Source organism: Phocoena sinus, chromosome 19 (assembly GCF_008692025.1).
Source record: "Phocoena sinus isolate mPhoSin1 chromosome 19, mPhoSin1.pri, whole genome shotgun sequence".
NCBI classification, from domain to species: Eukaryota; Metazoa; Chordata; class Mammalia; order Artiodactyla; family Phocoenidae; genus Phocoena; species Phocoena sinus.
The window spans coordinates 12842360-12858020 of record NC_045781.1 but is presented as its reverse complement, the minus strand read 5'-3'; the positions used below and the strand labels follow the sequence as shown (position 1 = coordinate 12858020).

At 52.1% G+C, this 15661-nt stretch overlaps 2 protein-coding genes across 3 annotated transcripts in view; both read left to right on the top strand.

Moving 5' to 3' along the window:
- Positions 1-1575: 1575 nt before the first annotated feature.
- On the top strand, positions 1576-14141 carry ACP7 (acid phosphatase 7, tartrate resistant (putative)). The gene is given in 18 exon segments (XM_032613436.1): positions 1576-1608; positions 1848-2114; positions 2283-2363; positions 2365-2404; positions 2712-2861; positions 2864-2893; positions 3985-4108; positions 4322-4384; positions 4483-4547; positions 4550-4596; positions 4680-4701; positions 4704-4786; positions 4878-4935; positions 5027-5094; positions 5213-5284; positions 7620-7757; positions 8891-8992; positions 13893-14141. Coding segments are annotated over 18 exon segments (1692 nt in total).
- Positions 14014-15661, top strand: part of PAK4 (p21 (RAC1) activated kinase 4) — a 46671-nt gene continuing 45023 nt past the window's right edge. For both annotated transcript variants that reach the window (XM_032613897.1, XM_032613895.1), the window contains exon 1: positions 14014-14168. The gene's annotated coding sequence lies outside the window, so the exon portion shown is untranslated. The remainder of the gene's footprint in view (positions 14169-15661) is intronic.

Genomic DNA, 15661 nt, shown 5'->3' with positions numbered 1-15661 from the left:
ACCTGGACCCTCTGACTTTTCCTGCTGCTCTGGGAAAATACGCAAGGGTATTTTGCAGCAAGCCACTCACAACCTTCAGACAGCTCACAAAGGTTTACAGAGAAAATTCTCACTTGCTCCCACCTAGACCCCAGGGCAATTTCTGGAACTCATGCAGTAATAATAATAAAAATAACAGCTGATTCTTATCCAGCCCTTACTCTGGGCCAGTCCCTGTTCTCAGCGTGAAATTTCATGTGTCAACTGGTTTAATCCTCACAGTAGCCCATAGTGTCCATACTGTTATCACCCTCATTTCACAGGTGAAGAAACCGAGGCCCAGCGGGGTCGAGTAACCGGCCTCGAGCGCAAGACTTAGAAGCAGCACAGTCATTCGGTGGACTTTGATTTTCTGTTTTCAGCATGCCCGGGGGCCTGAGGAGGAACCCGCGTGGACTAAGCTTGCAGAGTGAGGAAGGCGGAAGGAACTGCCAAGAATACAAAGCCGGCGCCGCGAGAAGGGATGGGAGAATCTCCCCACACCCACCTCGGTCGCAGGCGCAGGTGCCAGCACACCTGGGTACCTCAGGATCCGGCAGGGCCAGAGCTGGGGACCGGTGTCAGTGCCCTGGGGGCTCCGTAGCTGCGGGATGGGGCTCCTGGGGGACGAGCATAGGCCTCCTGTCCGGGTGCTTACCTGGAGGCCGGCTTGGAGGTGGCGGCAGCAGCTTATCAAATTTACCTAGGTCCCCCTTCCCCCGCCCAGCCCGGGGAGGCGGGGCGGGGGGAAGGTGGGCGCGTGGGCATGGGCCGCCCAAGACCAGTCGGACCTGTGGAACCCGGGGCGCCAGCTGTCTGAGGAGGCCGTCACCTGGAGAAGGCAGGCTCTTCCGGGGCTGGGATAGCTGTGGGCGGCGGGATGTCTCAGCGCCTACAAACTCATAAAATACCGCTGTCCCACTGGTGCCCCGAGACGCGCATGCTGGGAGTTGGAGCCCCAGCGGGTGAGCCAGGGACCTGGGGGGGACCTCCAGCCCCAGCTCCCGGCCCCCAGATTGACGGTCCCGGCCTGGCTCTGCCCCGGCAGGCAGGCAGGCTGGTCCTCGATGGGCTGGAGACCGAACTGGAGCGGGAAGGGAAGGGATGGGGAGGAGGAGGGTGGGTATACAGGTGCAGGGTCAGGGGAGACAGGTGGAGATGGAGAGGAATTGGGGTCACTAAAGGCAGAATGGGATGCTGGGTAAGGGGCAAGGAGGACGGGGCTGCTCCAGGTGGGACGGAATTCTTGGGCGGTCTGGGGATGGAGTGGGGGGATTGAGGTTACTATGATGGAAATGGAAGGTTGGAGGATGGAGTAGAGGGTGATGAGGTCTCTGAGGGCAGGGTGGAATGCTGGGGATGGGGTTGCCAAAGGCAACTTCCTACACTGAGACCCCCCAGCCCCACTCCCAAGCCTCTTGCATTGAGAGTGAGCGGTGGATAAGAGCAAGGGCTCTGGAGCCAGGACCCCTGGGTTCCAATCCCCGCTCCATCACACCTGAGCCATGCAACTGAGTCACTCCATTGCTCAGCTCCGTCATCTGTGATATGGGACTGATGATCACAGTGGCCACCACACAGCGGAATGTCGTCAGGCTCCCATGAGTTAATCTATGTAAAGTACTTAGCAGCCAGCGAGGCTCAGAGGGCATTTGCCTCTTAGTAGCGATGACTGGTTTTTTTTGTTTTTTCTCCAGCATCTGGATAACCGTCCCTGTGAAGACCTCCCTGCCGTGCTCCCTCCCTCCGTGTGATTTTGCCTGATCCCCCTTCTTTCCCCATCCTCCCCAGCCGCTCCTGCTGTTCTGAAGGGATCTCATACACTTTAGACCCTTCCCCTTCCCCTTTCTGCTTCCCACCTTCCCTCTACCGTGTGCTCCCCTCGTCCCTGCTGGTCCTGCTGCTGTCTGCTCCTCTTTTTCTCCCTGGGAGTCCAGGGGTCCCCAAAGGCTCCCAGCGCTGCCCCTGAGCAAGTCCACCTGTCCTACCCAGGTAAGTGTCTGTGACCTCTCCCTGGGCATTTCCCAGTAAGGCTCAGGAATCCCACACTGATTTCTAGGCTGGTGGTTCTTTCTGAGACTCATGTGTCCACCACTGTTAAATGGAGATTATAAGCAGCGGCGCATCTGGCTGTGTAGGAAATGACTCTGGAGCCCAGCCTATAGTAAGCGCTCTCCTAAGGGGGCTGCTGTCGTCCTCACTCATTGTGGTGTTCGCACAAAGCTCCCTCCTGGTCCTTGATCTTCCGGTGGAGGTGCAAGGAGGTAGTAGGATCTTGGACTCAGGGCACCTTCAGCCCCTTTATGGATGGGGGCATTCTCTGGCGGAAGCTCTACATACACCGACCGAATCACACTGCAGGGGCTGCTGCCCAGGGTCCAGTATGGTGAGAGGGGCCCTGGGCCCAGGTGTTGGGGGGGGAATGGGAAGAGGAGTGGGATGTGGGCTAGAAGCTGCTATTGGCAGGTGGCTCAGGTGGGCTGGTACCCCTTCTGCTTATCTGCAAGCCTATTGTATAAGACCCTAGGATGAAAATGGAAGGCTGGGGACCTGGGGTGAGGTGGACAGAAGGGGCATAGGGCAGACCCATTCAATCCCCGCACCAGCTGAAGATGGATGGGGATGAAGGAGACATCCTGGGGCGCCCCCCACCCCACTCCCCAGCCGACTGTGGCCTTTTCCTTTCCCCTCAGTTTACCGCTGCGGCAGTACTCAGGGCTGGAGCCGTCGGTTCCTCTTCAGGGCCCTGAAGAATGGGCCCCACTGGAGCCCCTGTCTGGCTGTGTTTGGGGACATAGGGACTGACAATCCTAGGGCCCTACCCCGACTGTGCAGCGACACCCAGCAGGCAGGTGTGACGCTGTTCTTCACGTGGGTGAGGCATCGGCCAGGGTGCGCCTGGAGGCTTGGGGTCGGGGAGGGGGAACTTGGGTGGGAGGCCACGCCAGGACTGCGGAGGGGACCTGGGTCGGGGCTAGCGTGGCTCTGCAGGATGGGGGATGAGACTGGCCACAGAGACGGCGCTGTGGTCAACCAGGCTGCCCAGGTTAAAATCAGTCTTGACGCTTTGAGCTATGTGCGTTGGTTTTCTCCTCTGTATTATTGTTATAAGGGCTAAGACTAGGTTAGAATTCATAGGGCTCTTGTGATGACTAAATAAGGCGATATTGCCTGTCCTGTTGTAAGTGCTACATAAGTGTTTGTTGTCATGATCATTTCTGTTGTGATTTGAGAGGACGGGAACCAGATGGGAGATGGAGATTGGGGCCGATATAGTTCAAAGCCATAGTAGACTCTGGAATCAGGCTCCCAGGGTTCGATTCCTGGATCCTCACTAACCAGCTCTGTGACCTTAAACGAGCACTTAACCCCTCTGGGCCTCAGTTTCCCCATCTGAAACGGGGATGATAATAACATCCACCTCAGAGGGTGTTTTGAAGATTCAGGTGATCGAGCATGTAAAGCATCTGAAAATGTGCCTGGTACAAAACCAGTACCTGACTAGACTACCTCAGTCTTTTTTTTTTAATTCACCCTTATATATTTTTTTATTTGTTTATTTTGGCCCCTCCGAGGGGCACGCGGGATCTTAGTTCCCTGACCAGGTATCGAACTTGTGCCCCCTGCCGTGGAAGCACCGAGTCTTAAACCACTGGATCACCAGGGAAGTTCCCAGACTATGTCAGTCTTAACGTTGTTATTACTCTGAGAAGGGGTGAGATGGCGGCTGGTGTGCTCAGAGCACAGGAGACCGGCAAGGTCCTGCAGGGGCCCTCAGGGACCAGAGGCTCAGGAAATGGTTCCAAGCGCACATGTGGGTGGGTGTGAGGTAGGGATCGGAGAACCAGGACGCCTCACAGTGGGGGCGACCAGGACTTGCACAGCCCGCACGTGACCAACCAGGTCTCTCAAATCTGGAGAAAGCAGAGCCAGGTCTGGGTCCTCATTCTCTTCTCCACCCCCCAGGAGACTTTACCTACAACGTGGATCAGGACAACACTCACGTCAGGGACAAGTTCATGAATCTCATTGAACCTGTGGCCGCCAGCCTACCATACGTGACGTGTCCTGGGAATCACGAAGACCACTAGTGAGGCCTGAGGGCTTCGGGGTGGGCAAGGGCCTGGCCAAGGAAAACAGTCCTTCCTAGTGTCTCACCTTAGTCTCTCGTACTGCAGCAGCTCATTTGTGGAAGTGAGAGGGAAGGAGATGAGGGCTGGGCTGGGAGCCAGGCCCGGCCTGACAGTGGGAGGTGGGGGTGGGCGGGGGCACCCAGACCCTCCCCCCACCGTTTTACTTCCAGCAACTTCTCCAACTACAAAGCTTGCTTCATCATGCCAGGGGACAGTGAAGGCCTGTGGTACAGGTAACCTGGGGGAAGCTGGGGGACTGACCTCCCTCCCCTGAAGGATGGGAGATGCAGGAGAGACCCCATATTTGACCCCTGCCCTTTGACCCTTCCAGCTGGGATCTGGGCCTGGTACACATCGTTTCCTTCTCCACCGAGGTATATTTCTTTCTCCATTATGGCGCCACCTGGTAGAGAGACAGTTTTGCTGGCTGGAGAGCGACCTCCAGGTAACCTGTGGATGTCCCCCTTGGACCTGCCTCGCCTCCCCCTCCTGCAACCCCTGCCCCTCACACTGCACCCTTCTCTGCAGAAAGCCAATAAGAACCCAGCAGCCCCGCGTGGATCATTGCCATGGGTCACCGGCCCACGTACTGTTCCAGTGCTGATTGGGATGACTGCACCTGGCGTGAAAGCAAGGTGAGGACCCCCTCCCTGGGGAAAAGGTGCTGAAATCCAGGTAGGGGGGTTGGTCCGAGTCACCCCTCACCCACTTGCTCATCCGGCCCAGGTTCGCAGAGGCCTCCTCGGCAAGTTCTATGAGTTGGAGGATCTTTTCTATAAATACGGTGAGTGACCCCAGGGGACTCCCCAGCCCCAGGCCCCACCCCCCATCTCTCCTGGATTCAGGGACCTGACCCCCCTCTTGCTTTGTATCAGGGGCGGACCTGCAGCTGTGGGCTCACGAACGCTCCTATGAACACCCGTGGCCAATTTACAACTACCATGTGAGGCCTGGGGTGGGCTGAGACCCATGTGGCTGGTGTCAGTGGACCGCCCCCTCAAGGTCAGAACCGCGGGGCCTGGCTGGGTATGACAGGCCCCTCCCCTTTGTCCCTTCTCCAGGTATTTAATGGCAGCCGAGAGATGCCCTACACCCACCCTCGAGTCTCCGTCCACATCATCACCGGATCTGCCGCGAGCTTGGTGGGAGGAGGGGGAGGTGCTGCTTTGGCTTCTGATCTATTGAGGGCTGCACTTGTACCAGCCTGGGTGCCTCATCTCTTAGGTGGTTAGATGCACCTAGTATCAATAGCATACCCATTGCACAGATGTGGAAACAGAGGCTCAGACAGTAAAATACTCCTTCCGAATCACAGGATCAATAAGTGGCGGGGGCAGGGGGTGCTTGCCCAGGTCTACTGGATGGATCCAGGGCAGAGGGCTTATCATTATCATTGTAACTGGACTCCAGACTTTATTCACATTGCACCAGCTTTCCCAGCAATGACCTTTTTCTGTTTCAGGATCCCACACTGTATTTAGTTATTGTGTCTCCTTAGTCTCCTCCAAACTGTGACGGTTCCTCCCTCTTCCCTTGTCTTTCATTCAGGCCAGTTGTTTTTTTCAGAATGCACCTGGATCTGGGTTTGTCTGATGTTTTCTCCTGCCAAGATTCGGGTTATGCATTTGGGGCAACACAGTCACAAATTATGGTCTATCCTTCTCAGCGGGCCATACCGGGGGGTCCCTGTCCTGACTGTGTCTCATTCCTGGAGGGATTTCTCTGAATCACCTGTTTAAGGAAGTGTCTGCTGGGTTCTTGCTCTGTAAAGTTGTTGTATTTCCCTTTTTAGTTGATAAACATCTTGGGGGAGATGCTTTTAGACCCTGCAAATGTCCTGTTTCTCCTCCAACTTTCACCTGCTAATTTTTGAACCCATCAGTGGGTCTTGTCTGTTACAGTGATTACTGGGGTGTTCTACTGGGGATCTTGTATTTCCCTCATTCCTCCTCGATTTATTAGTTAGCATCCTCCCATGAGGAAGACTTGTCCCTTCTGCCCCATTTATTTGGTTAGTTAGCTATGGGTTTATACTAGTATGGACTCATGGGTAATTATCTTCTCCCGTGGGCTCTAATCCAATACGCCTGCTGTTTATGCTGCTGCCTAGATTGCTCTAACTTTGGCCACTGAGAACTCTTCAGATCAGGCCCTGTGTCCTTTCGATGTGTCCCTGTCGTTTTGTGGGGTCTCTCTTACTTTTTGGCACTACAGGGTGCTCCAGGATCATCTTCTGTCCCCCTACCCCCACCCGCCGAGCCTTGGAATCAGTCACTTCCACAAGAAGCAAGGGCTTTTTTTTTTTTTTTTTTGCGGTACGCGGGCCTCTCACTGTTGTGGCCTCTCCTGTTGCGGAGCACAGGCTCCGGACGCGCAGACCCAGCGGCCATGGCTCACGGGCCCAGCCGCTCCGCGGCACGCGGGACCCTCCCGGACCAGGGCACGAACCCGCGCCCCCTGCATCGGCAGGTGGACTCTCAACCACTGCGCCACCAGGGAAGCCCCCTCTCCCTTCCTTTAATCAGAAACATTTCCCCACTCTTTCTTCATTCTTCATGACTTTGAAAAATTTGAAGAGCATAGCAAAGTTGTTTTATAGACTATCCCTCAGTTCGGATTTGTCTGATGTTTGCTGGTGATTAGATTGAAGTTACACATTTTTGGTGAGAATAGACAAAAGCGATATTGTGTTCTTTTCAGTGCACCCTATGAGGAGGTGCATGGTATCCCTTTAGCTCCTTTAAGTCTCAGTTTACACATCTTCTCCACCATAGTCACGGTTTTCCCCTTTAAAATTAACAAGGGTCTCCTGGAGATACTTTGAGACTCCACAAATATCCTGATATTCCTCAAATTTTCGCTGCTACTTTGACCATCCATTGATGGTTCTGGCTTCAATCAGTTACTATGATGATGGCTGCAAAATGGTGACTTTTTTTGTTTTTGAGGCTGATGCTCCCTCATCCTTTCTGCTCACATTACCTGGGTTTCTACAGCAAGGATAAGCACTTCCTCTCCCCCAGGCAATGACGATTTCAATAGCTTTCTTGGAGGGTCTGCTGTGCAGCGACGGTTGAGAGCCACCAATTTCTTCTATTCTGTGAATTGCATTTTCCCCTTAACCATACGTCTTGGCCATTTTTCTATACAGCCCCACTTGGTGATGGCTACCCTATAATTTATTTAACTGACCCCCATTGATGGCCGTTTGGCTGGCTTCCAGCTCAGGGATTTTCGAGAAAATGCTGCAGTGGACAGTCTTGTACAGCCATGCACTGTTCTAGAAGTCAGAGAACCAGGAAGCCTGGTTGGGTCAAAACACTCAGCTGTGAGCAATTATCAAGGTCAAGTCTTAACTGGCTTTGTCTTCCTTGGGGGTGGCAGGGTCCCGGCCTGGCAGGTCTTTTCTGCTCCCCAGTGGGTACTCCACCTGCGCCAGCCCTGGGTCTAAATGATTCTCTCCGGCAGGGTTGTGAGGAGCGGCTGACCCCCTTAACCCTCTTCCCGCGGCCCTGGAGCGCCGTGCTCATCAAAGAGTACGGGCACACACGGCTACACAACCTCAATGAGACCCGTGTCCATATCCAGCAGGTGTCTGATGACCAGGTCAGTGAGCAGTGGCCCAATCACCTGCCTGAGTAACCAGGCCTAGCATGCTCTAGAGTCAAGTGGTTTCAAAAGTGGACGTGAGAGCTGGAAATCCTGGGTTCAAATCCTGCCTCTGCTATTTACCAGCTGGATGACCTCAAGCAACTTTGAGCCATAGTTTTCCCATCTGAAAAATGGGGATATTAATAGTTTCTACCTCACAGGGTTGAATGGGGGTTGAATGACTTATTGTATATAAAGTGCTTAGAACAGTTTCTAAAACACAGTCGATTCTATAGGTATTTATCAACATGAAGCAGGGGAAGAAAAAGGTAGGTTGTGGGAGACAGGTAGAGGGAAAGTAATATGATATGTGTGTGGTAGGGATGGCTTAAGGTTAGACAGACCCAAATAATCATGGCTCACCTTTCTTTATTTCTGCCATTGTAGTTTTATAAAGGTGCTAATAACTGATTGATTGAACACCTGTTGTGTTCCAGACTCTGAACTGGATGCCTTATATTTAGTCCCTTTAATCACCAAAACAATACCATGTGACAAATTTTCATTTTACAGCTCAGAAAGGGGAGGTAATTTTCCCAGGGTCACACAGCCAGAGGGTGCAGAACTAAGATCTGACCCCAAAGACCATATTCTTTTTATGATAAATAACTACTATTTACTGTGTAGCCCATACACCACAGGCAGGCTCTTGTGTATGTTATCTATTCAGTTCTCCCCATTTTATGGAATATGGAAGTGAGGCTCAGAGTAGGGGCATGTGCTGAAGGCCACATAGGGAGTGGCTTTGCTGGGATATAAAGTGAGTTTTGTCTGACTCCAGGGTTTGTGCTCTAATAATAATAGCCCACACTTACCCAGTCCTTGCCTTGTGCCAGGTTCCCTTTTCAGCCTTTTCCAAATATCTCACTTAATTCTCATAATAGCTGTGATGTAGGTACTATTACTAGCATCCTCACTTTCCAGTTGAGGAAAACTGACACCGAGAGAGGTCTAATAGCTCACCCAAGGTCACACAGCCTATCAGAGGCAGAGCTGGGATTTGAACTCAGGCCACTTGGCCCCAGAATCTGGGCTTTCAGCCTTCATTACCTCCTTTTTTTTTTTTTTTTTTTTTTTGTCCCTTGCATGATGGGAAGATTGTGGACGATGTCTGGGTGATGAGACCTCTGCTTGGCCGGATGATGTACCTCTGGGGATGGAGACAGCTCTCATCAGGAACCCTGGGCCTTGTTACCTAGGCTGGAGTACCCAGGCCCGGGAGGGTGTCAGGGAGGTCCTCGACTCCTCTACCTTCCTAGGTCCCATGTGGGGTGGATGCAGCCCTGAGGGAGCTGGAGCAGCTCTCCCCTCCCCGAGAGGTGGGGGTCCCAACCTGCTGTGTTGGGAGAGCAGCTGTACGGGCAAAGTGAAGCAAGACAGGTCTTGGGTGGTACAACCCTGCCCTCCTGCATAGCACTGACTGGGCAGAGTGTCCACAGGGCCTCAGGAGTAAAGAGGCTTATGGCTGTGTCTCTGTGGACTCTGAACTTCTGCTGGGGATGCCCCACTGGGCCGACTCCTCTCCTGACCACGGAGCAAGGGCCATCAGCAGCCCCAAGTCAGCAGGGTGAGCATGGCTGTCATGACACCATTGTCCAGCAGGTGGCGATGGTGACTTTCTCCTCCAGGCCGGCCCTTAGTGCCAATCAGAGGCCTGCCTCCAACGGCCCAAGGAGCGGTAACCAGTGTCCTTCATGACTCAGTTTCCCAGCCTGGCACTGACTTATCCTGGAAGGCGGGAAGTGTTAACACTCCTAACTTCCAACTGGGGCAGCTGACAAGCTTAGGAGCTCACGGAGCTGCCATTTTCCTCCCTTTTTAAATTTTTCCCCCTCCCTGTGTTTCCCTTCTTCCTTTCCTGTATTCAATCGGTATTTATTGAGCACCTGTCATGTGCCAGGACCTGTTCTCCGTGCTGTGAACAACACAGAGATGTCTGCCCTCATGGAGCCGACATTCTATCCAGGGTGTCGGACAGCAAACACAATAAGTAAGTAAAACATATAATGGTAAATAGTGAAAATGCACAGAAAAAGCGGGAAGGGGGATAGAGAGTAGTGGGGGGCAGTGGCAGTTTCCACGAGGGTGGTCAGGGAGACCTCACTGAGAAGGTGATGTTTAGATCTGAAGGAATCTGAAGGGGGAGCCATGTGAGCAGAGCAGTTCAGGCAGAGGAACAGCTAATGCACAGGCCCTGAGACAGAAGCACGCCCATCCTGTCAGAGGGCAGAGGCAGTGAGAGGAAGAGTGGGGATGAGGGCAGGGAGGCGACTGGGGCAGAACGTGTGGAGCCTTGTGGGTCACAGGGAGGACTCTGTCCTTTATCCTGAGTGACATGGAACCAGGGGAGGGCTCTGAGCTGGGGATGGACAGGATCTGACTCCAGAAGTCCTAGGCAAAGGCTGGGCTCTGGCCCCAGGGCTGAGGGCTCCCCTGAGAGAAGCCTGTGAGCCCCTAGCTCTGGCTGATGGCACATGTATTCCTCCATTGCGCCATGCAGTTTCAGCCTCCTCACATCTTATTCCCCCCCAGGCTCCACTAGGCCCAAGGCTCCTTGCAGTTTCTTTCTTTCTTTTTTTTTTTTTTTATTTACTTGGTTGTGCCAGGTCTTAGTTGCAGCAGTTGGTTTCCTTAGTTGCAGCAGGCAGTTTCCTTAGTTGCGGCTCACCGGCTTCTTAGTTGTGGCACATGGGCCCCTTAGTTGTGGCTCGAGAGCTCCTTAGTTGCAGTTCACTGGCTCCTTAGTTGTGGCATGTGAACGCTTATCTGCGGCATGTGGGATCTAGTTCCCTGACCAGAGATTGAACCTGGGCCTCCTGCATTGGGAGTGTGGAGTCTTAACCACTGGACCACAAATTCGTAAATGCTCTTTACCTGTAAAGGACAGGAAGCTTTGCTTGCCATCTATATATTGCCACTGATCTTTTTCCATGATGTATTGAAATTTATCATTTTTTTTAATGTATTTATTTTATTTATTTATTTTTGACTGTGTTGGGTCTTCGTTGCTGCGCGCGGGCTTTTCTCTAGTTGCGGTGAGCAGGGGCTCCTCTTCGTTGCATTCCGCGGGCTTCACACTGCAATGGCTTTTCTTGTTGCAGAGCACGGGCTCTAGGCGCCTGGGCTTTAGGAGTTGTGGCTCATGGGCTCTGGAATGCAGGCTCAGCAGTTGTGGCGCACAGGCTTAGCTGCTCCCCGGACCAGGGCTCGAACCCGTGTCCCCTGCATTGGCATGCGGACTCCCAACCACTGCGCCACCAGGGAAGCCCAAAATTTATCATTTTTATGAGGCCAAATCCTCCTCACTCTCCTCACCTTTTCCATCTATTGGGGGTCACCTCCTCACCAACCCCTCCAGGAAGCCTGCTATAGGAGGTTCTTTGGGCCCGATTTCCTCTCCCAGGGCCCTGAAGTAGAAGGGCCTGATTGCCCATCCTGAGGAAACCCTTGGAGCAGATCTACCACTGGGCTTGTTCCAGGGCTCTGATCTCTGACTGAGATCCCCAACTAAGTTACAGGAGGGCTTCCCCAAACATGGGTTCTAGAGCCTGATGCCCTGCACTGTGTACAGGGTATTAAAGAGGCAAAGACTAGATATATGTATATGTGTAAGTGAATCACTTTGCTGTACACCTGAAACTAACACAGCACTGTAAATCAACTATAGTCCAATATAAAATTAAAAAGAGAGAGACAAAGGCTGTACCCAGCCATCCTCCCATCACTGGGACTTGGATAAAGTGCCATCGTCTCAGCTACTAGACTTGCTTGTGTTTTTTTGTGTGTGGGGGTGGGGGTGAGGTAGGGTTGCAGAATCTTAGTTCCCCGCCCAGGGACCAGGGATTGAACCTGTGTCCCCTGAAGTGGAAGGGCAGAGTCCTAACCTCTGGACCACCAGGGAAGTCCCAAGACTTGTTTTTTTTTTAAAAACGGAGACTCAGTAAGGCAGAAAGACTTCAAAAGAGCACAAGAACAAGAATGTTTAATGCTGGCAAGGGTAGTTTAAAGGGCATATTCTCTCCGAACACTGGCGGGTGTGTGAATTGGATCCCTGCAGCACAACTTGGCAATGTGTGTCCCAGGCCGTGGGGAGGCAGCAGAGGGAAGTTAGCGAGAGCCTTACTTGGGCATCAAAGCTAGGGATGAGCCCAGTGTGTGGTTTCGAGTTACTTGTCTAAGCCTCAGTTTCCTCCTCTGTGAAGCAGGGATAATCACAGCCCCTGCTGATTAAATTATGCAACTTAGCGCCGTGTATAGTGCACAGAAATGTTTGAAGCATGGGAACTGTTACTATTATTAAATCTTAAAGATGTACGTTTCCTTTGACCCAGCAGTTCCATCTGTGGTAATCTTTTCAAAGGAAATAATTAAAGACGTGCACAAATATTTAACTGCTTGGATTTTTGGGGTGGGATAAATTATTTATAATAGCAAAATATTTATCACAGTTTACATGTTCAACAAGAAAGAGTGGTTCAGACAAATTAGCATTCATTGATAGAATGGCATCTTATGCAGCCATTAAAACAAATGTTCTTGAAGAATATTTAATGACCTGGAAAGTTACTGGTGATATTTATAGTCTTGTTTTAGAAAGATACAAAATTCTTTATAAATGTGTTTCCAATTCTGTTTTAAAAGGTAGGTAGGGGTCTTCCCTGGTGGCGCAGTGCTTAAGAATCCACCTGCCAATGCAGGGGACACAGGTTCGAGCACTGGTCCAGGAAGATACCACATGCCGCGGAGCAGCTAGGTCCAGGCGCCACAACTACTGAGCCTGTGCCCTAGAGCCTGCAAGCCACAACTACTGAAGCCCACGCGCCTAGAGTCCGTGCTCTGCAACGACAGAAGCCACGGCAATGAGAAGCCCACGCACCGCAACGAAGAGTAGCCCCTGCTCGCCGCAACTAGAGAAAGCCTGAGCGCAGCAATGAAGACACAACACAGCCAAAATTAAAAATAAATTTATTTTAAAAATAAATAAAAGGTAAATGCACAGAAAAAAAGACATTATGCAATCACTCATTCATTGCTTCTGCAGATACTAATTAAATGCCTACTATGTGCTAGACACTGGGCTGGGGCAAGGGAGATGCACTAAATATTTAAAAGTACCTCTGCAGAGGTGGATTTACAACTCATCCAACCATCCATTCAACAAATGGGCAAGTACAGTGAACAAAACAGACAAAAATCAGTGCTCTCATGGTGCTGACACGACAGCAGCGGAGAGAGCCAAAAAACAGTAACTATGATTATCTAATCATCTAGTATGTTAGAAGATGATTTGAGCAACAGAAAATAAGAAAAAGCAGACAAGGTAAGGGGTTTAGTAGCATGTGAGAGGGATGTTTGCTGCATTAGTCAGCGTGGGCAGGAACAGTCCCACTGATAAGATGACATTTGAGTAAAACCCTGAAGGACAGAAGGGAGGTAGCCATGACGATACCTGGGGGAAGAGTCTATTCCAGACAGAAGGAAAAGGCAATGCAATGACCTTGAAGTGGGAGAGCACCTGATTTTTTTTTTTTTTTTTTTGGAAGAGCAAACTGGCTGGAGCTCAATGAGTGCAATCACAGAAAAAGATGTCCGAGTTTAGATTACAGGGTTTTTTTTTCAAAAAAATTTTTTACAAATAAATACTAAAAACACACAAAAAAACCTTATAAAAAGATTAAATCAAACTGTGCCTTGATTCCGGGCCAAGTTCCCGGGCTCAGACAGACTGACAGACGTCGTCCAAAACTCACTATTTACTTCCTGTGATCCCGAACCAGCTCGTTCGTTCGCCCCTCTAAACCTCAGTTTTATCTGTAAAATGGGTATTAACATACAATACGGCTGTTGTGAGTATTCAGCGAGAAATTTCACTTGGCGGGGTGTCTGACACATAGTAAATGCTTACGAACTGTTTCTGGCCATTATTACCGTTACTGCCTTCCACCCCCTAACTCCTTTTGAGGGAAGGTGGGAAGTTCTGTTACCAGAGGATAGCCATTTTCCCCTTTAAGAATCCAAGTGGGCTGGGAGCCAGCCTCTCCGCACCCTTTCCAAATTTTCCAATCCCTGCTTGGCATTTTCTGCCCGAAGGTCTCCGATTGGACTATCAGCACCAATCAGAGGCTGGAGCGGCGCTGCCCGGAGCCCAGCTCCGCCCCTGAGCGGGCCCTGCCCCAGGCCCAGTCAGCCCCGTTGCTATGGGGACTGGTGGACGGCGAGGGGGGAAAGCCCCGGATGTTCGTTGGGGATTCAACATGGCGGCGGCAGTGGCCGTGGTGGCGGCGGCGCAAGAGAGCTGAGGGCGGCGTGAGGGCGCCGATTTCCGGGCCGAGCAGCTAGGCCGCGAGCGACTGCGGTGCCGAGCCGGTAGGATAAGTGGTCTGGCCACGGGATCGGGGTGCGCCGGGCGGTGGTGGAGCGTTTAGGCGAGTAGGGGGCGGGGCCGCTGGGGTCAAAGTTCACTTGTGGAGGGAAGGGTCGCGTCCGGGGGGGTCGTGGGTCTACGCTGAGCGGGAGGGAGGGAGGTGTATAGGAGGTCAGAGGTCAAATTAACGAAGGGGGCGTGGCGAAGGGGGGCGCAAAATTCGAAATTTGAAGTGGGAGTTCGTTGGAGGGACACAGGGTGAATGTCAAAAAAGGGGGGTCAAATTAATAATTTGATGGGAGGATGTGCCTACGAGGGTCAGAAGTCACAACCGTGGGGGCGGCGGTTGGAGTTAAGGCAGCAGCCAGTGGAGCAAATGTAGGAGACTTAGGTTGGGGGGCATCTTTATGAGATCAAAGGTGGGGCGTGACCAAAGCGAGCAAAAATCAGAATCTGATGGCCCGACAGATGATGTTCCCAAGGGTCAAAAGTTAAAACCCAAGTGGGACATATTGCTGGAGAGGAGGAGTAGGATATTCAAGAAAGAAATCAAAGGTGCTTTCTGGTGGGGGAGAAGGAAGCCCCCCTCCCGCAGATAATGAAAAGAATTCCAAGCACTCATAAAGCACTATGTGTCAGACCCTGTTCTAAACTCTTTACACGTATTTAATCCTGACCACAACCTTATGGGCTTGGTGCCATTATTAAGAGGCCAAGTGATTTGCCCAGGGCCACCTCATGAGTACGTTTTGCAGCTGAGATTGGAACTCTGGAGTTCTGGGCCCAGAGTTTTATGCTCTGCTGCCTCTCAAATACTCATAATGTTGGTTAATACTTAATGAGGGCTGACACTGTGCTCAGCGCCTGGTCTTATTGTACTACAATCTAGATACACCCACTTTACAGCCACAAAAAGTGAGGCTCAAAGAGCTGCTGCTAAGTGATGGAGGCAGATTCCAGGCTGGATCTGAATGATTCCAGAGCTCCTGCCCCTGGTCGCCACACTGTAGATTGCCAGATGTCTGTTCGTGGAAGCAGGGTGGGCTGGGCAAGGCCGGGCCGCTCCCTGGGCAGGAACAGATTGTCTGTTTGGCCTCCGTGGAAGGGTGTGATCTGGGAGGAGAGGATCCCCTGGGCTGATGGGATGGGATGTTTGTGGGTGGCCCAGAGTCCAAGTGAGTCTGGCAGGCTCCTGTCTGGGGAGGGTGTTGTTGGGTGGTACCCTGTACAAAGTTGGGTGTTCTCTGTCCTTAAAACCCCAACCTCTCCTCACAATCTTCAGTCACTGCCACCTCTTTTCCTCCTGCTCTCTCACGTCCCTCCCCGAGGTCCAACCACACTGGCCTGTTTGCTGTTCTTCAACTCTGTAGGCTTATGCCTGCCTCCAGGTCTTTGACCTTCGTGTTCCCTCTGCTTGGAATCCCTACCCCACTTTGCACCCTCTCACTCACGAGCCACGCACTCACAGCCTGACCAGGACCACCCTGCCCCCAGA